A 26644-nucleotide genomic window follows, 5' to 3' on the forward strand; every position below is an offset into this window, starting at 1 on the left:
TAATAGTTGCTCCAAGTTTGTGGCTTAGCTTTGTAGGGAAAAACATGAGTTATCTGGCGTCTAATAGGATCTCAGCTCTCTACTTACATACATATACTATAATATTATACAATATACGGGGTAAGAAATATAGAATTGAAAAAAAAGAGTAAGCTTTTATGGTTATTTTGATGGTTTGGTTTTATGCCAACGAACCAAGGAGACACAAGAAAGAAAAATAAGAAAAATAAAACTGAAAAAGCCGTGCCTCAAAATCAACTAAATGGCGGAAAAGAAAATCATCATCAGAACTAAATGAAAATCACTCTCTGCTTTCTGGGTGGTGTAATGATTGTGTTATGAGTTCTGGCTGAGTCTGTTAAATACTAGCACAGAGAGGATCGGAGTGGGAGTGTCTAACTACGTTTGGTCACAGAACAGGACACACAACTGACATTTAGTTTTCAGAATTGTTGGGCAGTTGGGTCTTTTCTCTTGAAGTATGTTTGTGTGTGTGTTTTTGTTTGTATGTCTGTAAGTGTTTTTGTTGCTGGGAGAGAGGTTTGTAGAGCTGTAGTACAAGTAGTAGTAGTAGAGGTAGTAGTACGATATAAAAAGGCAGTATAGACTACATTTGAATGCAACTTCAACTACGACTTAGTACTAGATTTAGTTGTACAACAACAGCTTTGAACAACAACGACAACAATAACAACTACAGCAACAATACTGCTAACACATTCAGAAAAAGGACGATTATTCATTCATACCTCATGGGCGCCTTTTCTTTTCATTGATATGGTTAGCTTGCATTTAATATACGAGTATGACGATACTAGGCTAAAACTTATTCGCCCTAGCTGGGGCCTGTGACATGCCGCAAGCGGGCGCCGCACCCGAAGACGCAACGTAGGTGGTGGTTGTAACTGTGGCGGATGCCGCTGGTGATGCATGCCCCGCTTGTGAGGCAGCATTCGTTGTTGTTGTCATGGTTGTGGTTGTGGCAGCGGCACCGGCATGTGCGGCATGAGCGGCATTGGGCGCGGCAGCCGCTGTGGTTGTTGGCACATACGGCAAGAAATGGCTATGGACAGCGTTGTGTTGGCTGGCGGCACTCGGATGCTCCAGGAGGCGGGAACAGGTGGAGACATCGCTGACACGCGAATCACTGGAGCGCGTATTGCTCTTGGACCGTATCATGCGTCCTTAATGAGTTGGAAACGAGGGCAATACGTATAGAAGATGCTTTTTATATATATATATTTTTTTTGCTTCACACCCCAAAAACTCATCATTTAATAAAAGTAACTAAAAGCCAATTCTACGCTAACCGTCAGTGGAACTTTTAAGTCGACGAAAACAGCAACAGCAACAACAACAACAACAATAACATCAACAACAAACAACATTAAATACAAGTGTCTTTTAAACTGTAGCATTTACTTGTCGTCCAACTGTCAGTCAAATTGATAGAGCCGGGCAAAGTGCTTTCTTTATTTTTTATTCATTCGGTAGCGATATCTTTGTCGAAAAACAAATGACACTGCTAGCCAGTGATTTGGGCCCACTACTTACATTCAATGCCAATATTTCGCACTTTGCTAGTAATTTCAAAAATTATTACTCTGCTCTTTTATGGCTTAAAATGCAACACTCGGTATTTAAATATTAATTCATCTCACCAAGTTGGATAATTAAAATTAATGGTGGGCTGTTTGGGTTCAGTCGTAAACTAGTCATAAACATGTTCATGCCTATGTAATCAAACGACCTGCATTTGCATGAAAAATTCTAAATGTGTCTACGTTTATGACCTTCAACAGTGTTTTTACTGTACTGAGTCAAACCCACTTTTAACATTCATTAAATCACTGAATTTAATTAATTCTTTCAGCATCTCCTAAAAGTGTTCACCAGAGAATTACTTGTGTATTCAAAAACATTCTAAAATACTTGCTTATTTGTAAACTATTTGTGAGGATTTAAATAATAGTTATTATAACACCTTCCACCTACTATACAACAAATTCCTACTTGAAATGTTTGTTTTTGCATCATTTTTAACTTAAATTTAAGTTACTGTGTCGGATTCCCTTTATATATGGCAGAAACGATATAAACGATTCTTGTTTCCAAAAAACACAATATGTTTTCTGTTCAGAATCCTTGAAACCGTGAATAAATCTATCTCTTCCAATCTGGCCTAGCCGAAAAAAGAATTGATTCTTAATTGCAATTCTTTTTCATTTCTAAAAAAGTTCCAGAATTCTTTGGAAGAATCGAAATATTGTTCGATAGAATACTATCTATCCTTTTTCATTTTTAAAGTGAAAACAGGCCAGAATTATCTATTTTAGATGGCTATACACATTTCTTTGGATGTAAATCTTATCTGAATGTTTTCTAAAAATATATTTAAGGCGAAATATTTTATTTTAAGAAGCACAGTTCAAATTCTTGATGTATAGTGGAGTCATATACTCGATAATGATAATGATAATTGTGTGAGGACCCTGGAGAAACGATTATTAAGCTGGTACAAAAGCTATTATAAGAACAATATAACTGAGTTAATATTCTTCACCTTGAAATGTTTTTTAAATGGACAAGTTTTAGAGTTGATTTGATAATCGATTTGTTCAACTCAACAGCAAATGAAATATTAAACTAGAAAGAGAAAGCCCGTGTTTTTAGCAGTTTCTATATTTTCAAAAAATCCTAAAAGGTTATACTATATTTACAGAGTGGCTACGTATCTTTCAAGTTCCATTTGAATGACCAGTTCTGTATGAAGAATTTGTTTGCTTAAATCAAACTTTTGAGCAAACTCACGCGCTTCTGCCCTAAAAATACCCAAATTCTTAATTTGGTAGCAATTGGAATTTTCGCCAACTCACAGACACACGCACACAAATTCGGGTATACTCGTATTATTTATAATTTTACTGTCTATTTCTTAAATAAATGTGGTGATGTCGCAAGTATTATGATTGTTTGGTTGGTACTTATGTAGCATGTCGGCCGAGTTGTTGTCTGTTTGACGGTGCGTTTCTTTGTTGTGACTTTTTGTTAAGTGACTGTCGGATTTGCGGATTGACTGACTGACTGTCTGACTGACTGACTGACTGTCGAAGTTGCTGTAAACATAATTTTTGGCTTTTGTCGCTTCAACGCAAATCATGAAACAAAAAAGAAACCCAAAGACAAACAACTGGAAGTGTCATCAAAAATGAAAAAAAAAGAGGAATAGAATGGAATACAAACCTGTCTTACCTAGCGACGGATTGGGCGAGTGGGGGCGCAACGAGGCCATGCTGGGCTGGCGGGAGGGTGCTCTCACCGACATTCGGGAGCCACGTCGCTCCTGGCCATGCAACAGCTTGCTGTCCCTTAGTAGCGACACATTCATCAGGCGCGGATTGGGCGTATTAAAGATTGTCCGATTGTCATGCCAGCGAGCTCTGTAAGCAGAAAGGACAACAGGACAATAAAATAAGAATCAAACCAATATGGGTTTACTCGTAAAGGTGCTTGAAACATGAGTGTATTGTATAAACATTCGGGTGTCCCTTCGCGTGGTAAACAAATAACAAAACATACTTTTGCTTTAGTTTACTCATTTGTCAAAGAAATTGTGTTAGTAACAATGAATGATTGTCAAACTTTCTGAGCTTTAAAAAGTATATTGGAAGAACAAGAATTAACTTATCGCTAAATGTATACGTTTTCTAAAAGACCTTAACCCCATTTCAATTTTGAGACAAACTCGCAGGAAAGGAAGTTGCATGTTGAGTTAAAGCAGCAGAAAACATGTTCTAATTATGAGTTAAGAGTTAGAATTTTCATGTACGATATCATGCAGAAATTGAATAGTTTTTTAGTTATTCTATAGTTTCTATAGTCTGTGATTTCTTTACAGCAGCTCTCGTTTATGAATTTCTTCGGTTCTTTTAAGAAGTTTCTAATCAGTATACTCGTATCCATTTGAGAGGCGGTGAACAACATTCCCAGGCTATTTATGAATATCATTTCTCAGTCTCTGCCTGTCTCTGTATTATTTCTTCTTATTAGAACTTCTTGGAAAGAAACCCCGCAAGTACTATTATATTTATAACTTACAACTCTCTTTCCTTAATCATAAAGGATCTGACTCTGCCACATAGTTCCCCTACCGCCCACAGAGCCGTTAAATGCCAATTAATGCAAAATTTTGTTTATTAGACAGAATTTAATGAACGTGCCAATTATGGCAATTATTTTCATGTGTCATTTGGCAACACGTATAGGGCTATAGTTATGGGTGTGGTTATGGCAACAGCAGCACGATAGTGACAGGGGGTTACATTTTAATTAGCGTCCCTTTTCAAGCATCCCATTAACCCAGTTATTGCTGTAGTGCATAGTGTATAGACATAAAAGATGAAAAGAGCGCGACCGTGTTTTTATAGAAAATGTTTGCACTGCAATTTACTCACTGGCTAAACAATCGTAGGACGACACAAATAATAATAAACATCAATGCCATTCCTACCAGTACGCCAATCATGGCCGGATCAATGTATGTCTCGGGTCCGCGCTTATCCTGGCGACCTGCAAACAGAGACGCCATTAGCAATGCCAATATAGCGTGTGAATATGACTTTTCAACCTTTGCACTCGACAGAGCCATCCTTGCCCCAAATAGGCGACATCTCGAACCGACAAATACATCGTCCATCGCGGCATTCCGTCTGAAAATATTTAACCTCGCATTGCTCATTGAAGAAACAGGACTCGTTGACGGCGGCCTCTGTAAATAAAGTGTGGATTTGTGATTAGAAAGCATTGCTTATGGATATGTGATTTACTGTGTGTTTGTGTGTGTGTGTGTGCGTGTTAGTCAGTCTGTCGGCCAGTTTGTGTGCGACCTGTGATTCATTTGATACACAAACTGTCTATATGCTCGTATCTAGTCGCAGTCAACAGACAGACACTTTATGCAATATATTGCTTTATTGCGTCGGGGCATGTTTGGAAGTTTATTTTATAACTGCCGCATGGGGAAATAGTAGGGTTGGCCTGTCAGTCAACGGAGCCGTCAGTATTGTTCGGGCAGACAAATGTTGTCATAGCCAAAGCTAAACATAAATGATGAATGGCAGCGCGTTGGCAGACGTCTGCGCGCAAAAGCGGCTTAACAAGATGCACGTTCTAAGTATTTGGATAACATCAGCATGGGTGAGTAAACATTGGAGAAGGACTGGTAATACACACTGATTGTTGCAAATAAGTCCAAGATTTCTTACCAAAGCGTCATCATCATTATGATGGTGATTGCTAAAGCGCAACTTGAATGTTTTTAAGGGATATTGATCCCCGCTAACCATTATGCGAACACTACTTGCAGTTGTTGACTTCGCTTCTAGCGAATTCTTAGTACAAGTATAATAATTTCCGTTTATTGTAGAAGCTCATTCATTATAGCCTGTACCCAAAGGGTGAAAGGCTATACTAGTTTTGTGCGCATGTATGTAACACACAGAAGGAGGCGTGGCAGACCCCACAAAGTATATATATTCTTGATCAGGATGAGAAGCCGAGTGGATATAGCCTTGTCCGTCCGTCCGTCTGTCTGTCCGTCTGTCTGTCCGTCTGTCTGTCCGTCTGTCCGTATGAACGCAAGGATCTCAGAAAGTATAAGAGCTAGAATAACCAAACTTGGTTTCCATATTCTCCTCAGACCGAGAAAGTACGAGTTTGAGTTTTTTTTCGATGCACCCCCCCACTCCCCCGCAATTCGTGTTTTTACTTATAACTTCCGTAATTCTCGGAATTTTGAAATCAATTTTGGTAGGTACATCCAGTTAGTACTAATGTGTCAGTGTGCCATCATCATTTCATCATGATAGGTCAATTCTGAAGAAAGTTATAGCCATAAGTAAAATCGCTGCTCATGCGCTGCCTGCAGCACTGTCGGCAGCGCTGCCCGCAGCTGTTGTTGTTGTTTTTTTTTTTTAAATTTTTCTTTTTTGTGGAGTGTACAGGCTATTTTACTGTCGGGCTTGCTCGACTGTAGCGTTCTATCTTGTTTTAACTTGAAATTTGCCACTACTTCCTTTCTACGTTAGTTACAATCTACGATACATTAAACTAGCACATATACTTGTATAGCATATAGACATCGCAGTTTTATTATTCTAGATGCGTTAAAGACCGAAAAGGATGATTGATTGATGACAGTACAAATCCCAATAGTTATTCCAAATATATCCTTCATTATTATTCAAATATATCCTTAGTGGTTAAAGGCAAGGGCTTATGCAGGGGGGGTAGGGGGCCGTTGCCTCCCTCCTAAAGAAAATCGCAATATGATTTCGACCACATATTTATTATGGCGCACTATTTCGCCTTATAATGGAACTGAGTTGGATTTGAAGTTTTTCTATTGACCATATGCATAAATTATTGTTTTAATGCATTATTGAATGAAAATTTAAATTGTTTGGCCCCCTTTTTGGAAGAAACTGCCTACGCCCTTAGTGGAAGATATTAGTAAGAGTCGTCAAGAAGTAACACGGGTAGGTTTTAAGAATACTTTTGATCAGGCACAAACTACATTTAAGTTTTTTGTTTCGTTCTTAGACAACAGAATTGATATTTTGGCAAATTCAGTTTATTTTATTCAAAATAATCTTATTTCGACTTAATAACATGTTTTATGCGATCAGGAAGCATTTTGAACGCCTATTTAGAGGCTTCAACGTCCTTAAAGTATTTTTCTTTCATGGGCAAACCCATTTTTCGATAAGGCTTTAGTGACACGGCACCATGAGTGGCGATTTTTTGTCAAAATATCAGAGACAAGTGTCGAACAATGAGTCGCAATTTTGGGTTATCAGTCAATACACCTTTCACAAACCCAATTGTTCGGTTAAAATGCGATAAATTTTTGTTTTGAAGATATTTGATTCCATTTTCATTAATTTAATCGAATATTTTGGCTGATTTCCGATAAACTCACGCATTTTTTTGACTTCACCTTCGGTAATCACGAATTCTGGCTGGTCAAGATCTTCCTTGCCGTTCAGGTCGTTTTTGAATCGAAAGTGTTTCGTTCGCCATTATACCCTGTACTCAAAAGGTAAAAGGGTATGCTAGTTTTTGTATCGAAAGCACAAACAAAGTGTTAGTTTGCGTGAGATAAGTCGGTTTCTATCCATGCGATTCTCAAGAAATTTTAATGGGTTGTCGTAAAAGGAAAAGGAAAGTAACTAAAAAGTCCTGTTTGGAATGCAACTTGAATATACGATGCCTTTTAGCTTTAACAACTAAATCATAAATTTTAAAAATGGCTCACAAATTCATAGATCAGAGAGTCAATGGCAAAAGAAAGAACATTTGAGCACTGATTATTGCCCAATTCAATTTTAATTTATTATGCACACGTCGCGGGAATTATTAATTATCATTATTATATGAAATGTGCATAATTGCCAGATGTTTCTGTGCCTCGCCCTCTCGGGCGTTGCTTTACTTGTGTTTTGCTGCCACGTTCAATTTTAATTTACAACATTTTTTGTGCTCGCCCGGTAATCAACATGAAGCTTTTGGGGATTTGTTTGCCTGTCGCTGGCATTGCAATTTTTTAATGAAAACTTGGCAGCTTGACAGTCAAGTAACACAAATAAAAAAATAAACCACCAACAAAAAATGACGCAAGCAGTATTTGGTGGTGGAAACGAGGCTATGTGGCAAACCTCTTTGGTCCGCGGTTGGCAAACGTACTCGTACTACTTGTATGTATATCTGACCACAGATACTTTGACTTACCTTTGCCACATTTATCATAGTGATTGGTGACAGGCAGATCTTCGGTGCACTGGCAGGACTTCTTCTTGGGATCGCAGATGGAGCCGGGAAAGCCACATTCCAAAGTATTGTCGCACTTATCGCCATACTTCTTTTGCCCCCGGCTGGCATAATCTGAAATGAATGAAGAAGGGGAGACAAAACAAAAGTTAATCCCAAGTGGAAAATTCCGATGCTATGTGGTGTGCATTTCAATCAAAACAAATTCCGGCACAACTATTGCTAAAAGAAAAAGTCACAAAAATGGAAGGAAGGAAAAAACTTTTGCGAAAAGTGAAAAGTATTTGTTGGTACTTTGTGCGTGTTCCTGTGTTTGTGGCTGAATTCAGTCGGGATGCGAAAACCTCGAGCGGCTTAGCGACTCGGCTGTTCTAGATTAAAATGTAAATTTCTGAGAACAACAACATACGACCCAAGCCGCAGATGTTAGGCATGTATGTTGTTGCTCTTGTTGTTGTTGTTGTTTACCATACACACATACACCCACACAGAGACACACACACTCAACTGAACTCAGCAGGGTCTCAAGCATACTTGAGCGGTCCATGCGCTCTTCGCACACTTACCCATATATGTATGTACATGGGGGCACAGGTGAATTCTTCATTAAGTTTGTATGAAATGAAAACAGGCGCAGTGCAAAGTGAGTTGACTTTATGCTTTTTCTACTCTAGACCCACCCATCCCTGGCATGCCTAACCTCGTTTCACAAGCAGCTGAGCATCTTAATTAAACTCTTGGGAGCAACTGTAGCTGGCCAACAATGTGTGAAAAATCTCAACGGCGCGTTGAGACGGCTTTTTTTGAGGGCTGGAGTGGAGTGGGTTGGGGTGGGGTGGGGTGGTGTGTGTTGTGTTGTGGCCAAGGTGTTGTGTGGCTGCCTTGGCGCACAGTTTTTCACTAATTTCGTAGATATCTTTCCATAATTACCGCCCTCCGTTCCTCCAGCTACTTGCGCAACCAAAAACGGATGTGTGCACGCCTGACATTTAAGTCAGCGACGGAAGCGCAAAAACAAAACAAAATGGTTGCGCTTCCACACACATACATTTATATTGTATTTTGTACATACGAGTATATGCATGTGTGTGAGTCTATTTGCTTGCGGTTTATTTTTAAATGCAGTGCCTTCTATGAATAGAGCGACAAAAGACGCGCCCACAGCTAAAATGCTAAAAAAGCAGCAACTGCTGTTACTGCCACTGCCACTGCTGCTGCTGCTGCTGCTGCTGCTACTGCAGTTGCCACTACAATTTTTTGTTGTTGTTTTTTTTTTTTTTTTTTCGTTGGTTGGCTGGTTTGCGGCTGCGGTTCTGTGTGTGATGCAACTTTGAGAAAATTTCCGCAAGTGTTGACAAAGTGGGACGGATGCTTGCTGCACAGTCCCCTCCGTTCGCTGCTCACTCACTGCTTGCCGATGCCCCAAAAGGGCAGTCAGTTCGTCAGTCAGTCAATGAGTGACTCAGTCATTCAGTCATGCGCTTGCTTCGCCTTTGTTTTTGCCCACATTGCTGTTGTGCTGTTGTGTTGTTGTGCTGTGCTGTGCGCCTCTAATACCCTTTTCAAAAAGAGATTACGAATTTGGCAGCTTGATTTGTGGGCTCGTCGCAGCAAGCAAGCATCACATTATGTTGGAATTTGTTTGTGTTGGAAGGAACTCATTTTTTTTAAAAGCTCCTCATTGCAACTGATGGCAAACTAAGCTGCTGGCTCTGCCAAAACGGTCTGCCTGCCTGCCGTTTGTTTGTGCTCATGCCTATGCGATTACTTTGCACTAAGGGGTTTTTCCAAAATTTAAAAATTCAACACGACAAAAAGTTGATGGAATACCATTTAACATTGCTAAGTCATGGCCTGCAAGCATTTTAAGCCCAATATATACATACTTGTATGTACATACGTAGTTTGATATGCATTTATTTATATGTACCAAGAGGAACTTCGAGTTTTATGCTAAAATAACAATGAATTTTCACATCTACTCCCAAGCGAAAAAAGCAACTCTTTTGAGCTGCAAGGTCAGGTCAGGGTACGCATGACAGAATCGTGGACTGCTTGTTATAATTATTATAATTATATATTATACCATACAGTTATCAATTTTTTATTTCTAAAGATATCTGATCAACATAAGATATTCGAATATCCTATTCATAAAAGATGGTTTCAAATCACTTGTTCGTCGCATATTGTGACCATGGATGACAAATGCTCACCTAATACTTAGAGATTGTAGGCAAAGGATAGTGCGGAAGCAGTTGGGTAAAGTATACAGTTCGAGCCCCATAAACAAGGAGCAATAAAGTATTATTATATGACATAGTGAAGGGCATACAGCTGCGATGCAGACAAAGAAAGTTGTCTGTTTATTTTGTTTTCCAACAATGTCTCTGACTAAATTGTGCTGTGAATTGTGGCACAGCTAACCGAAGAGCAAATACAATTACCGCAACGAATCGGTTTCTTATTAAAGTTTTGATAGGTTTTTATTTTTAGAATTCTAAAAATGTATTGAAGAATGTATTTTATACCTTTGCCATTTTTCCGGTATGCGTTTGTTGGCCTATTTTCACAAAATTCGATTTGATAGTTTCTTATCACTTATCAGCTTGACCAAGACAAAAGATTCTTAGCTCCAAATTTGATTATAAAAATGTAAAAAAAACGGATTTTTCTTTGGAAACAATCAGTATAGATTTTTTGTGGGTATGGGATAGAGCCAAAGTCAATTTATATACCTTTTAAATGAATTGGGAGTTTCTTAATAAAACGAAAATCTACGATAATAGTTAACTATCATGCGAAACATTCTATCAGAGTAATGCTTCAGGAAAAAATATGTATTTTGTTTACCCCGTACCCGACCCCTTTCCACTCTACTGTTCTTTGACTAAAATAAATACTTATGCACGGAATGTTCTTTTGGCAGCTATTTAAAAGGTATGGTGTACCAATTTCAATAAAGCTACAGAATATGCTGGGGCACGTATAAAAACTCAATTTGGTTACGATTTCTTAATGAACAATAAAGTTTTTATTACAATGAATGCGCTGATCGTTCTTAATGGTTTGGTTTGCGATAAACTTTTCTGTTTCAAGTAGGCCATCCACATGCGAATTTATTCGTGTCGAACCAATGCATTTTTCCACTAATTTGCTTACAAACATTATTATCTTAAAAGTAAAAAGTAGAATGTGGAAGGTATGTGCTTAGAGCAACGTAAAGATTCCTGGCCATGTACTAAAAACTTGGAAACACAAAATTCTTGGTTCAGATAGCCTTTTCGCTTCTTTTTATTTTGTTTCATGTTAGCGTCTTTTTTTTTAAGTTATTGGTGCTTTTTAAGTATTTTGTCCCACAATTTATTGCGCAAATAATTATTGTATACATAAATATTACTTTTCCATAATAAATTCCTGCTTAATATTTTCGAAAAATAATGTTTGAGCAATCAATATTAACGAAAATGTTCGCACGAATACGCGCTAGACAGAAATATTTCTATTTTTCGCGAACAAAACTTTAAGCACTAAAGTAGCACTAACTCCTACTAATGATTAACATTTCGTCGAACCGAACACATTCGAAGAAATTCATTTATGGATGGCCTAAAGATAAAACAAGTCCATTTGCCAAATATTAAGACTTTAACTGTTATGGCTAAAAAGTTCACGACGCTGCAGATGGGCATATCTATTATATATTTGAAAACATAATAAATTAGTACTTGAATAGTTTTTGCAAATTGTGAAAAAAAAGTACTGATAATACTATAACGTAATGATTTGTTTTCTTAGTTGGGAAAGCATTTTCGTACATATTTTGTAGCTATATTACATCGTCTTGGCTGCTTCCATTCCAATGCATATGCTCTATTTTATGATGCACAATGTCCCAGCTTTCTTTTATAATAAAAGTTCTTGTGGTGTAAAATCAAGTATTAACATAAATTATTTTTTGATTTTTCTACAAACTTTTACTATAAGTTGCTAGTTGAAAAGTCCATGCAGCTAAGCTTAGCCAATGTATGCTGCAATTTTTTATTGTATAGTGTAGGTTTGTAAAGATACGGTAGTATTTGGACCGCACAAGTCGAACCTGCACAACATCTTCGTTCTCTTCGTCGCAAACCTATATGAGGTGGGACTCAACTTTTCCACTGATATATTATAAAGTTATGCACTTTGTTTAACCACTTGGCGTTTGAGGCACATTGCAGCGCATTTCGAATGCGTTACGCTCGAATGGAAAAATTTCAGTATGGGCCAGGACTCGTGCCTCTGCTTGGTCCTTTTTCGTGTCCTCAATGTGGCCAACGAATTAGAAAGGGGGTTGCGAGCACTTATTATGCAACACTAGCAAAAAAAAGAAAAAAAAAAAAAGAAAAGAAAACCTTCATGCACTTGAACAAAGCCTGCATATGAACCCTTGCTCCCCTCTCCATCTACTGACATTATTGTATGTGCTCTATAGATGACGTCATTGTTGCATGTTGGCGGTAATAGTTGGCCATATATGAACGGAAATATAGTGAGCACAGCGTATGGGAATAAGTCTATTCGTGCACAAAATAAAATGTACGGAACTTGTATATAAATTAAGAATTATTTTTAGTTTATAGCCTATTTCAAATCTAGCCTAAAATGAGAAACGCAGAGAGAAGCGTTCCATATAAATAAACATAGGGATTGTATACAAATGATGTATGTACTTGTATTTGAGAGAAGTTCATAAGAAGAATAGCTGATTAAAGCAGCAACAGAAACCAATATTGGTGAGTTGCTAGCCGTAGAACCCGTAATATTCAAAGGGAAAGTTAAAAATAGTCAATTCAAGGAGTGCATCAAGGCGCACCCAAAAAGAAAGAGCGTTTCAAGTTAATGAGCACACGTGTACGATATTATACTATAAATACTCTAGAAATGAGTTTAGTCTGTTTATAAATTAAAAGATGAAATTTTATTTCATTAAGACAAAATAAAAAATAGAGCTGAACTATTTTGATTTAATCTTTCGGTTATAGTTAATAAATGGTTGAAAGGCAAAATTATTGAGTTTTAAAGGCTTGATATTAAATTTGTATTCCAAAAAAGTAATGACATAAATATAACAAAAAGTGAGTTGTAAAATATATCATAAGTACACTCCTTAAGCAAGTACAAAAGGGCAGACGTTTCGTGTTCATTTCCTCTGGACCTTCCCTGAGACTAGTCGGACACTACAACCTCATCATAAATGAAATAAATTAATTGCCAAGTTTATTTTACCAATTCAATGAGTATGCACGATGTTTAAATACAGTTTTAAATAAAAACACTCAGCTAATACAAAATGTTCATTTGCTTACTGAAGTTATTTTCGAGTGACCTTAATTTAAGATCAACATCTAAGAATTTTTCTGTACTGGGTTTTAAAATTAAGATGTACTCGTCTGACTACAAAATCTTACTTGACTCTGGGGTGGTACGAAAAAAACTTTTGCTTCATGCTATATCTAGATCAAATTTAGTTGTGGTTTCAGTTTCTATATTTGTGTATATATTTGTTAAAAAGCACTTGGCAAGACAAATAAATCAGGTACAGAAAAACTGAGTATAACAAGTTCTTGCTCTTTACAATTTACAATATCAGTTAAGGTTTTCATTTCTAATTTCCACATACGATTTAAATATCTGGTAATAAACAGCTTTATAGTATGGAATAATCGAAACACTATTTAAGCAGATTTGGAACATTTGAAGAGAAATTTATACATTTCCCTTTTACAGTGAATCTTGTTTGCGTAGGCAGAAGCGTAGAGAAGGGTTCAATATTAATAGTCGCCTGCAATTTGCATGAAAATGCAATCACATTTCATTAAATCAGTGCTGGTTTATAAAAATAGTTTAATGTAAAAACTTCTACATAGCCTGAGCCTTAGACAAGAATAGGTGTGCTTACTTGAGTGCTTCTGAGGAGGAGTGCAGCAAAGGGTTAGTTTCAACATCAATATGCATTGTAATTCAATCTAGTTGCACTCAAGCTATCCGAGAGAGGTACAACTATATTTAAGGAACATGGACTGTATGCCAACACGCTTTACTAATTCAACACGTACGATATTCAATTACCAGGTGCATGCATGTGCGTGCCAATGCTGACCTGCGTAGCTGTGTTATGTGCACTTGCCGCACGACTGCAGCCAGGGAGTTGCAGCTGGAGGTGGTGGGAATACTCTGGGGGTGGCCAGCAATGGCAACAATATTTTGTGATAAGGTAAAGGCAGTTCCCAACTAGTTGGGAACTTATCTTATTCATGGCTATATTGCATGCATTGCGTCAACTTACCGAATTCGGGTGTTGTCGTCTCCGGTCCCATGCTGAAGCTATTAACCGCAAAGAAATTGTCCCCGTCATCGCCGAGCGTTAGCATTGGCAGCAGTGCGAGCGCAGAAATCAGGCACAGTAGGGCCGTGTCGAGTTGCACAGCCCTGCGATGAGGATGTGGGCTAGGACGAGGACGAGTACGAGTGCCTCGACTAGCCTTACTAAACTGGGCGACGACACTGGCGACGGCGATAGCGACGGCGCTGGCAGCCATTAGCATTAACGATTGTTGGGCACGCATTTTTAGGGACGCGACAATGGCGCGTTTCACGTTTCCGCACAAAGAAATGGCGGGCCAATTCAACGCTGTTGTTGTTGCTGTTGCTGTTACTGTTGCTGCTACTGCTGCAGGGGTTGGCGCGACACCTTTAATGTTTAAGTCCAAGCCAGCTTTGTTGTTGCTGTTCTTGGTATTGTTGCTGGCGCTTTGTTGCTCGCTTTGCTTTGTTGCTAGACTTGGAGGCCACAAGTGTTGCGGTTGTTCTTGCTGTTGCTGTTGCTGCTGCTGCTGCTGTTGTTGGTTAGCGTTAATTGCTGACTGCAGCTGCAGAGCCACTTTTTTAGCCTTTATCCAACGACAAGTGTTGGACAAGTCGTGGTTATTGTTGCTGCTTGTGTTTGTCAGACACTTGACAATTGCTGCTGCTTCTGCTGTTGCTGTTGCTGCATCTTCGTCTTCATCGGCGCATTGTTGTTGCTTTGTCTCACATTTTTCACGAGTTTCGCGCCTAAACTTGGCAACACCAATGGAGCGGCCCTGCAATGGTGCAGCTCCGTGGCGGGGCTCCAAAGCCCCATCCAATCTCATATTATTTGATAGTCGTCGTCGTGCTCCTCATCCATTCTGCTTCTCCTCTTCAAATTGCTGTTGTTGCCCTTTGGCACTGCTGGCGTCGTCGTTTGTCACTTGGTAGCTGCCTGCTTTCTCTCTTTCACATAAGTTTTATGATAATGCCTGCGAAACATAGAATCCAAATAAATGGTATAGTGTCAGCCAAAAAGTTAAATATATCGTGCCCAAGCCGCACTGCTAATCACTGCTGCTAAAAGTGTGAAATTACAAACCGACATCGAAGCAATTTCCGAAAGTGCCAGCCGCCCCCACCAGCTATCGGAAGTGTTAGAGCGGTGCCAGCCATTTTCTTTCAAACATAGGAGCGAACTTTGCTATGAAATGGGTCTATCGTTTAACGTTTAGTTTGAAAAATGAATTAAGTAAAAAGTGTTGATTCAAATGCTTTACCAAGTTTAATTAACTGTTGACAGTTTCGTGAAATATTTTACCAGTATTAAAAAAAAAAAAAAAAATTATTCCTATGAAATGGGTATATCTTTTAACGTTTAGTGTGAAAAATGAATTCATTTAAATTCATGGAAAGTCTAAATTATAGCAATAAGTTGAGCATAGGGCTATAAATAATTGAATGATAGCTAAATATATAAGGAGCTATAAATCATTATATAAAGATATGGCTTGAGAAATGCAATAACTAGACTTTAAGCTTAAAAAGGCTCTTTAATGTGAAACGGCGCTAGTAGTAGTATTTGTACAACGTTTACTACCATGTTTAATTAGCTCAAAAGCCAATAAAACTACTTGGATTAGTTATACAAGTAAAGAATGAAAATTTCACTTTAGACATGGTATATGATTTTTATAATATTAATGGACCTGCTATCATAAAATTTCGCACGACATTTTCACAACTGGCAATTCAAAAGAGTCAACAAATATTTAACTCGATTAAGATCGCAAACGTTTCAACTTGTTATGCGTAAATAAAAGGCCATATTCTTAATGTACGTGTATCGTAGTTACTAACAATATTTTCTTATCAGTTTATTGTTATTTGTATACAAATAAAATATATGATTTTTTCCATTAACAGATTAAACCAAAATCGTAACTAGTTCAACAGAACTGTGTAAATAACAAATTGAACTTAATTGTACAACTCTAGTGTGTGCAGAAGAGCTTCTGGTGCTGAAATTGAAACCAAGTTGATGCCATTGGGTGGGTCAGTTATACAATCCATGGCTGTCATGGACTCAGGTGCAGGACAACAAAGACTTCACACCACGCACAGGCCTTGCCTCTGCTCTTCCCAAACAAATACACACACACACAGACACAGACACACGAATATTCGACCAACATTGGCATCGACATCGACAGCGACATGGCCAACTGTCAGTCTGTAGTCAAGTTGTTCGGTTGCCCGTCCGCCTGGCACCAAAATTAAATTGACTGGCACCGAATTGGGGAATTATAGAAGAGAAGAACAGAAGTGTCAGTACGTGTCTATGGCTGACTTGCTGCACTAGGAGGCCAGTTAATTGGATTAAGCGTAGCATGGCCAAAGCAAAAACATTCAAATACACTCACATACTTCTATATACAACTACATACATACATAAGTCGTATGCAAACAATTTGCACAAATTGGCAGACTCACGCAGGCCTAATGCTAAAAATCTTTTGTTGAAGGCACTGCGTCAAATGCTCGACCCAATTTACTCATTACTTCCGCTCCTCAGCCATTCTATTAAATATTGTTTGAAAATATTTACATGCATTGTATATACATATTTTAATTTTATGACAGTTACATGTCTGCACAATCTGCCACCGACAGGAGATTTATGGCGCTCATTGCACGCCATACCGCTGATAAATAAATCAGAAATCTGAACATGCAACGCATGTTAGACGTACCGCCGGTATACTGACATGTTTAGCAGGCATTCTACATAAATAACGCATGTTTAAAATGTATGCATGTCGAACACACAAATACATAGCCACATACATACATGTATACTGCGAATATGTTTCTAAACTTTATATATGCCTACAAACATAAGTACATATAGTAGCTTAGTGGGAACACACGAATGTAGCTGGAAATTGTAACATATTTCAAACTGTGTCCAATCGGCTTGCCATTACATTGTTTTAAGTCTAAGGGATAAGTGTGATGTGTGTGATATGTAACACATATATGTGTTAGGTAATGATTGTTTTATGGCCTTCTTACTTAAGCTGCAACTTAATTTTCTTATTTGCTAAAAAAACATGAAAAACCAACCAAAACTCTAATATGTTCAGCCCTAATTCGCTCTCATTCATAGTCAAATTTGATCATAAATATTGTTAGATTTACAAATAAAATGAGAAGGAGTACAATTTCCAATTAACTAACTCAAATAAGTTAAAAGTAGTCTAAGTTTTTATACCCTGTACCCGTAGGGTAAAAAGGGTATATTAGGTTTGTGCAAAGTATGTAACATGCAGAAGGAAGCATCTCCGACCCCATAAAGTATATATATTCTGAATCAGCATGACGAGAGAAATCGATCTAGACATGTCCGTCCGTCTGTCCGTCCGTCTGTCCGTCTGTCCGTCTGGATGAACGCGAGGATCTCAGAAACTATAAAAGCTAGAATAACCAAAGTTGGCATCCAGATTCTCCAAGGTCCGAGTAAGGACGAGTGTATTTTTTTTTTTTTTAATTTTCCCCCCCTTCCCCCGCTACAGAATTTCGTCAATAGCGTCCACATTTCAAATGCTACCTCAACCAAACTTTGCACACATAATTTATATATAATTGTCTGTTGTTTAAAATTTTATTCAATTCGGTCAATTCTGAGAAAAGTTATTAGCGAAACAAATTCTCTACAGTAAAACCCCCACAAACTGCAGCAACAAGTTCGCTCTTCTTCTTCCTCTTTTTGCTGCTGCTATGGGCGCATATAACTCAGTGACGGAAGTTTACCTGGGTACAGGGTATTACACTGTCGGGCTTGCTCAACTGTAGCGTTCTCTCTTGTTATTTCTGTATTTTCAGAAAAAAATCCAAAAACTATTACACAAAACGTAGCCATTGGTGTCGCTGTAGAAAACTTATATTGAATCGGAATCAGTATGTTATTAGATATTATTGTTTTTTGTAGGATTCTATAGTTTGTTAGCTGATCAGTTGAAATTATTACGATATGGCGACATCATGAACTTATTTGTTGGCTTAATTAAATTAAATCTCAAAAATGCGGGCTTAGCATCTCAGCCAGCCTCACACAAATATTATTTCTATTTTACTTTTTCATTTGTTATCTTGTAAAACTATTTTCAAATAAATGTTAATTTATAATTGTGAAATAATAATGAAAGCTCCTCTACCACTGAATGCACTTTAAGGAAACCTTCTTCGAATTTGTTTTGCACTTGTCAATTTGACTGCACTAGGCGCTTTTTTGTATAGATGGGCAAGTTTTTTTTGGCCCAACCACTCAACTAAGAAAACGCTAGACCTGCAAGACTGAGGTGGACATTAATTAGGATTAAATGAACCAACTTGCTTTAAGTTTCGTTGTAGAGAATGGTTTGTTAAATCTTAACTAAATCTCATCTACCAATGCACGTTTTTTAATATATTTTAAAAGGTAATTTAAACACAACTTAGTTTCTCTATTTCCAATATTTCAATATATTGTTCAATGCAATGAAAACAAAGCTAATTTAAACCAAAACCGAAGACGAGTTGGGGAATAAAAATTTGCTATCAACAATAGTTCAAAATACTATACAAATTTTATTTTAAAATTGTAGGAATATTTTCAAGGTAAGCTGTATTTTTTCAACAAATATTAAAAATGCTCGAGCATAAATATTATTTAATAGTTCGTGGAATTTTGGCAAATTCTTTGCTTTTTTTCCTTATTATTCAGGAATATTTTTATGGCCTTAATTCATATTTAAGCTAATGCTTAAATTTCTTATTCCACACATCCTCTAACCATAGTGGGGCAGCAACAATTGTGTATAAACAGAAGTGTGTGGCCTAGCATTTTGATTATACCCGTATCTGAAACGTGACCAGCAAGCTTAGATATACTTGAAAATATTAATAATACTGATTGCATCAATAAAATAACTCTCACTCGGCTACATAAAAATTCCTATTAACATAGTCACAGCTTTTCGAAGGTTATGCAAAATTAATGCGAACCCATTAAGAGAGCCGCCGAGTGCTGGTGTGCGTGCGTGGCCAAAAGATGATTTAGCAGAGAATATAAGCCCCTCCTCCCCATTTATTGAAGAGTAAATCCACAACTAATTTATGCGCATGATATAGAAATGTGTATAACGAATTTAGAGTTATACATCACGTATTCATTCATCAGTTGGCAGGCTAGATATTATTTTCACATATGTGCAAGGCATAAAAACAAGACACGCACACTCATACTATACATTCACGCACACACGCACACACACACTACTTGTTGGATGGAAAAGCAGTGAAATTATATAAAGGAAACGTGTTGCATGCGCTTTCCGCATTTTCTTCAATCAACTCGTCCCGTTTTTGTTCGTGTTTCCGTGCTCTTAGCATACGTACTCGTATGTGCAATATTTATGCTTTGCTCATAAATTTATGTGAAGGAATTGGCGAATAAAACAAAAAAAAAATAAATAAAAATGAAGCTACCACACACATGGCGTATACGCAATGTCAATGACAAGCAGATGCGCAGCTTCCCAGGCTCTAAAGACGATGTGCCCATGGGCAACGCTGATGAGACAAACACTTGACACTTGAAAGGCGTCGCATTCGAGCAACTTGGCGAGCAACTTGGCGGAAATTACAACAATAATAACATCGGATGTTGCCACAATCTCACACATATGCTCGTTCACATGTGTTTGTGAGTGAGGTCACATTTGTTCGATGCCCGCAGCCAGGACACTGGCATTAGTGAATTTGTCATAAAGCAAGGATGTGCTACATGTCGTATACGTAACATAAAACATGTAGACGATCATTGTTTGTCGTCTGGAAGCCCGAATTCCAGGCCATTGCATAAAGTCCAATGGACAACACATTGTGGCGCTAATTAACAAAACGTGCGCATAAATAAAAACACCTATGCCATAATGATAAAACCACATGATTATCATTATTATTATTATTCTTTTCATTATTCCTTTTGTTTTTGTTTTTGGTGCTGCACGGGCCAATAAACATGTGCTGGCTATTGTTTCAGACTCTAACCCTTAACCTACCCCTGACCACTCCTACATATATATATGTGTGCATAAACATATACATATATATGTATATATGCTGACTATAGGCCCGAAGGCCATGTCTGAGTGCGCACAAAGCCTTGCAGCATGGCCCCTAAAGCCCCTCCGGTTACCCACACACCACACCACCCTTTTCTCAAGCTGGCGGCACGAGATGCGCGCACTTTTATGGCTCTGGCATAGTATAAAAATAAAACTAGAGCCAAAAGAGCCAATTCAGAAATTCGTGCAATAAATTCAGCAAACAATGGAAGAGCCCACATGTGTCTGCCTGCCTGACTGCCTATGTGTGTCTGTGTGTGTATGTGTGTATTGGTATGTGTACGCGCCTATATTTGCGTACGCTCTACCTACAACAATGGCAAGGCATAGATAAACAATGAAAAAAATAACACGGCACACAAAGGCAAACAAGGCGCCCAAGTGAGCTTTAGAGACGCCGACATTGCAAGGCACAAAATATACATATGAGGGAAGGAGCACCTGTTCCTTATCAAAACGAAAATCCAATACCCTTTTAATATTTTTTTACATTACGCAATACTTTCTTCTGCTTTGTTGCTTCAGCGTGCTAGCAGATACTTCAGATCTAAAACAAAATTAGTTTTCTGTCTGTAGGAACTTGGGGCCCGTCGTGGTTGAAATTTAAAGGGCTTTTTCTGCAAATCTGATTGCCAATAGCAATTTTTTTTAAATGGGTCTTGTTATTAAATGAGCATAAGCTACTATACAAGTTTGTAACAATTCCAAAACAAACTAAAATAACTTACAAAAAGCCCTTGCATTTTCCGCGTTTGAAAGTAAACTCATTTAAGAACTGTTTTGCAAATAAAATACTTTGCTGCAGCAGTAAAGAACGTGTTTAAGTTGTGACTGAGTGCTACGCTTAAAAAGCTGCTGTCCTCTCAAAGGGTTTACTTCTTCTGCACACGTTTAATGCAATTAAAACTTTTGTGGCATTCGAGGCACTGAAAATGCAAGCATGTCTCACGATACTGTCATGCACATCTGTAAGGCTTCATTCCTCATTTGGGGGAAACCTAAAAGAGTGGACAGACTCACCACTAAAACCAACCATCTATTATATTAGTAGTGTTTTTTTTTTTTCTTTTTATAATGAAATTTAAGTTGCAGTCAGGGTCTTTTAATTAATGCTGTCTCTTTTCTCTATTACAGCATATATTGTTACCAACGCTTTCCTTTATTTAAACAAAAAATAACAAGCAGCAATATTAAACTAGATTCTTAAAATATTTGTTAAAATTTTAAATCTTTCATTTGAAATAAAAAGTATAAAAAAAGTATAAAAAAGTATATAAAAAAGTTAGAGTGAAGTGCAAATCTAGGGGCCGTAAAAAAACTACATTTTGCTTAAGCACTACTATGAACAATAGCTCCTCTAGATCAAGTTGCATAAATATATATAACACACTTTTCAGCGATAAACTACTATAAAGCTCTAAACGGATATTTAGAAAGTGTATGATGAAATGAAAATAGTTTTAATACACTTCTGTACGAAAATGTCTAATGTTTATGTTTGATGCTTATTTAAGAGGTCTTATGTTGGCATCGTCGAATATTTCCATAACTGTATGTAACAAACACGATAATAAATGTTTATAGCCATAGCAAGGGTATAAAAACGCACTTTGGCTTTGCGCCAATGGCATATTTCTACGTAAGTGTGTGTGTGTGTGTGCGAGTGTATGGGTGCCTGCTAAATTTTATTGATTGCTGATGTAAATAATCTAAGTGCAGAATCTACACTAACTAACACTAGCAATGAGCGGGCCAAGTGTGCGTCTCATGCGAGCAGTTCATTCGCATATTTTAAGTGCCGCACCAGGCTTTGGGGCCTTGGCTTTGGCTCAGTTAGTTCGCAGGCTGCAGTCCGCAGTCCGCAGTCTGCACCCAATTTTAGGCTTTACAAGACAATGCAGTGTGCGTGATGTTGTTGTTGCCTCAATAATACCATAGAATTGCACACAAACAGCCAAACAGAGCACACAAGATTTATGCACAGAATAATTGCTGTGCTTTTTGGCTCCAAGACAATCAAATATCAAGCCTGAGAGCTATCCACGGCCAGTTAAATGAGTTACAACCAACTGGGTGTCGAAGACAAATTGCTAAGTCATATAAGCAGCGTCATAAATTAGGCCAGATTTTAATATGCAATACAGAACATTTCATAAAATATCCACTTATGCCAACGAACAGAAAATGCGCTGGCAATTCTACATTGCTACGTCATTTAGAAAAGTCGCACTGAATGCTCATATTATGTTCATGGTTTTGGTACACAATCTATTGATTTAATGTAAGAGCAACGCTGACATAATGTTGTTAGAAAATTTGGGTAAATAGGTAAATAAATTCGTCTATTTTAGCTAGTTGCCATGACATGCTGAATAGGACTAATGAGGGCAATCGTCGCCTGAATGAAAAGTTAATTTGGCAACTGATTTTTACGCACAGTTGGCTTAAACACAGTTGGGGTTCATTGGCTTGCCTATTGACGCATATAATTGGGGCAGCCCACGAAAAATGTCTGTAAATAAAATTAACATTTTTCAGTTGAAACGAGCTGAAAACATTTTCTTTTCACACAAAATAACTTTTATATATTTAGATAGCGCGAGCAGCGTTAAATCTAATATCAAATCAGTTTATGAGCAGATTAGGTAGTTCTGTGTTTAATCATTACCAGTTCATGTTTAATCTGTCTATTGTCTTATCTTAACAACAAATTTACAGCAAACACACATTTATAATATCAAATAGTCAGTGATAGACAATTGAATAATTATTGACTGTAATATGAATTTTAAGTGAAAGAAATTTAACCTATTTTTAAGTATTTCCGGTCAATTTAAAATTGAAAAAATACGTCTAATAATATTTTAAGCTTGTATCGTAATTATAGCAATATTTAATCAAATTTACAGGAATAGATAGCAGTAATTAAATAGTTAGTTATATTTATTTAAAATTTATTTTTCTATCTTTCTAGCTTTACACAAGAATTATACATTTTCAAGAATTTTAAAAAATTTACAGAAATGAGTCCTTACTATTCAAAATAAAGACCCCGTCAAAAATGGATTGATCGAAGACTGAACTATTCTCTATTTTAAATAAGTATGTATGTACTTAAGGAATAAAATTATTTGCCAATTTGTTACAGTATTTCTCATGCTGTCAGCCCGTTTCTAGAGCTCTAACTTGTTTTCAACTCTCATCTAAATATCGTAGTGAAAGGCAATGGTACACGACAACCTAGATTCCATAAGAAACATTTTACATGGCCTAGAAAATATAAATATAAATAATAAAAAAAAACGTTTAGTTACCCTACATAATCTGCTTTTCCTTTTCTCGGCTGGCACTTCAACTTGCCCTCATCCTTACATAACAAAAGTAAATAGAACTAACGACCTTTTATTGCTTAGCAGCCGTCATGAACATCCGCCCACTTCAAAGTATAGTCATTTATCATATTTATCCCTTACCTAATGTAATTCCAGCGCCTTCAGTAACTGCTGCTTGAAAGCTTTAACGCTGAATTAGATTTGTGAATTACAAAAATTTAATCGAATTTCTCGTTTCGCTTATAAAGAAGCAAATCTGATTAGAGAACGCAGAGCAACAATTTTTAATAACAATTCCAGTTAGTTCGTCATACGCAGAACTAAAGCTGATTCATTCACCTGGATTTTCCTATATATTTATATTTATTGTATACCAGGCGCTTGCGTTTTTCATGGTAAAATCACATCACGCTACAGTTATATATAGTTATATAGTTCATATAGTATATAAGTAGTCTATGTATAGTATGTGTTACATATATATTAAAACTCAATTAAATATCGCATGTTCTTAAATTGGCTATTATGCCAACGCCATCACGGCCGTTCCGAAATTCAAATTCTACTACGAGTATGTACACCTACGTATATGAATGCATGTGTGTGTGTGTGTGTGTGTGCGTGCCTTGCTGAACGACATTTGTACGCAGCGCCCCAAAAGTATGCAACAAATAATTCAAAACCGAGTTGGCGCGCTCTCATTATGAATTAATTTCGCTTCGCATTACATTTTCATACAATTTTCAAGTATAAGTAGGTAAGTAAGTTCCAAACAAAACAGGAACGCATTTTATAAAGTTGGCGCTTCGTGTGGCCGACTGCAATATTCCCTTCATCTTGCTCTGGAGAAAGTGTTGTAAAAAAGGCATTTTCTATTAATGCTGTCTTCAAAATGCAAAATTTCCAACTGCCCCCGGCGAGTCAACAACACCTGTGTTCTTTTGCACCAGCCGGCAAGCTTTTTCCTGCGTCTAGAACTCGGAGAATGCTAACTATTTTAAAGTCGAATCTTTTGGGGAGCGCATTTCGCAAAAGGGTCTACAAATTTAGGAGAAATTCTTCGACCCTCTCCAGTTTATTGTAAGGAGCTGATCAGCATTTTACTGCACTATAAAGAACGGAAAATGTTGCTTATTATTCCGGGACACAACAAGTTCGTTAAGGATGTCTACAGAGAGCTTGATATCATGGAAATTCTCGTGGGCTTCCGAAAGCAAATTAGTGAATGTTGTGTTTACAAAATCTAAACTGGATCTGCCAACAGACTAGAAGCGCTTACATAAAAAGATAATAAGCTCTAGATTTTAAATCTCTCTAATAATTTTGTCTTAAAACACGATTAAAATTCTTTGACAATCGTTCGCTGTTGAAATGATGGACAAAGAAAGGTAGTGTTGACCAAAAATATATAAACGTTTTAATGGCTGTTACAAACAACCAAATATTTTCATGGCATCCCTTTTAGATGTACGCACAGAGTATACGAGTATGAAGGTAAATGCGACATTCCATCTTCCTTGTTGCTGCTGTTGCTTGAACATACAATTAGCGCGCCAAAGCTTGCTTATATAGCAATGAATTATTATTATACAAAACAAAATTGTTTAGTGGTGTGTAGTGGGGGCTGGGGAGTGTGGAGGGGAAGTCAATTTCAACTGCTACGTATTTCTGTTGTTGGTATTTCAATTTGTGTCGTGCACTGCTTAAATTTTGTTCCTTGGCTGGTTGTGGGATTGGATGTGTGTGGGATTGCTTTTACCTATTTGCTTTTTACCAACTTTTCGGTTGCCACGTGAAGGGCAATAAATAAAATGGCGAAAAATGCGAAATACAATAAAATAACGCTGGCTGGCATTTTCTACACTTGTTGTTTTTGTTGTTGTTATTGTTATTATTTCTTTGTCGTTGGTACACATATTGGCCATCGCGCAAGCAAGCAAACAAACAAAGGTTACCATCCAAACATTGTAGCGACAACAGAGACGACGACAACAGTAGCAACAAAAACAACCACTCGGTTGGGAACGGAAATGGCGTGAGCTGTACATGTCTTTGTAGGCGTTTTGAGGTACGCCCGAAAGGTTGAGGCATATGCCCCAACAGCAACAGCAACAATAACAAACAATCACAATGGCGAGTGGCAAGGGATTGAGCCCAAAACCCGTTAAACGTAAAAAAAAGAAAAATCAGAAATCACGAAACATGGCGTGGTAAGGAACGGTTTCAAAATTGGCTGTTGGCGTTACCATCATACCGCTAATCTGGTCTATGCCTATACACATACATATATAGATATACTGTAACAAATAATGCACTCTACTTATAAACAAGAAACCACTATATAAAGCAAGAAGTATATACATCACAAATCAAAAGCTCATAAGTTTAAAGGGCGAAATACTTGTAGTGCTTTTTATAATATTTAAAAAAAAAATATAAAATTCAAAAGACAAACATCTTTGTTTTTTATGCTGATTTTTTACTGCTTATTAAACATATAAAATAAAAAATAAATTTAACATAAATTCTTATTACGATTTCCAGCTATATATAATGACAAACATACCAGCACCTATGGAAGCATCAGTCAAGTCTACAAACATTTTTTAAATAACCAAACCTCTTTGCAACTAACAATAACACCATGCACATAATTTTATTTGTGACACCTTTAATGCTTTCTTTATTTCCTCGTTCTTATACATGTTCTAGTTCAGTCGAAAATTTATTTTGTAAAATCTGAATCAAAATGAACTCAAATCTATATTGCTTTCCAGAAACTCATTCCATGAGATAAACTACATAGTTTGGTTAGACTATTGTATGAAAAATTTTAGGAAAGGATTATTCTATAGCTAACTGAACGAGTTGTTCTTTACAGCTTAGCTAAATGCTATAGAAATGAGCCTTTTGTCATGCGGTCTAGACACATAATTGGATATAAAATTGAATGCAGCGCAACCTCGATTCAATAACAAACAGCTT

General features: G+C 37.2%; 1 protein-coding gene across 2 annotated transcripts in view; it reads right to left on the reverse strand.

Moving 5' to 3' along the window:
- LOC115621239 overlaps positions 1-26644 on the reverse strand; it is a 40701-nt gene that overhangs the window by 2029 nt on the left and 12028 nt on the right. The window contains exons 2-6 of one of the 2 annotated variants that reach the window (XM_030514831.1): positions 14156-15149; positions 7789-7941; positions 4628-4768; positions 4455-4569; positions 3253-3440 (exon numbers count right to left, since the gene is read on the reverse strand). In XM_030514831.1, coding sequence (XP_030370691.1) covers positions 3253-3440; positions 4455-4569; positions 4628-4768; positions 7789-7941; positions 14156-15002 — 1444 coding nt within the window. In that variant the 5' untranslated portion in view covers positions 15003-15149. Of the gene's footprint in view, positions 1-3243; positions 3441-4454; positions 4570-4627; positions 4769-7788; positions 7942-14155; positions 15150-26644 lie in introns of both variants that reach the window. The other variant, XM_030514830.1, reaches the window with a different exon arrangement.

This window comes from Scaptodrosophila lebanonensis, unplaced genomic scaffold (assembly GCF_003285725.1).
Source record: "Scaptodrosophila lebanonensis strain 11010-0011.00,11010-0021.00 unplaced genomic scaffold, SlebRS2 tig00000024-arrow-pilon, whole genome shotgun sequence".
Classification (NCBI taxonomy): Eukaryota; Metazoa; Arthropoda; class Insecta; order Diptera; family Drosophilidae; genus Scaptodrosophila; species Scaptodrosophila lebanonensis.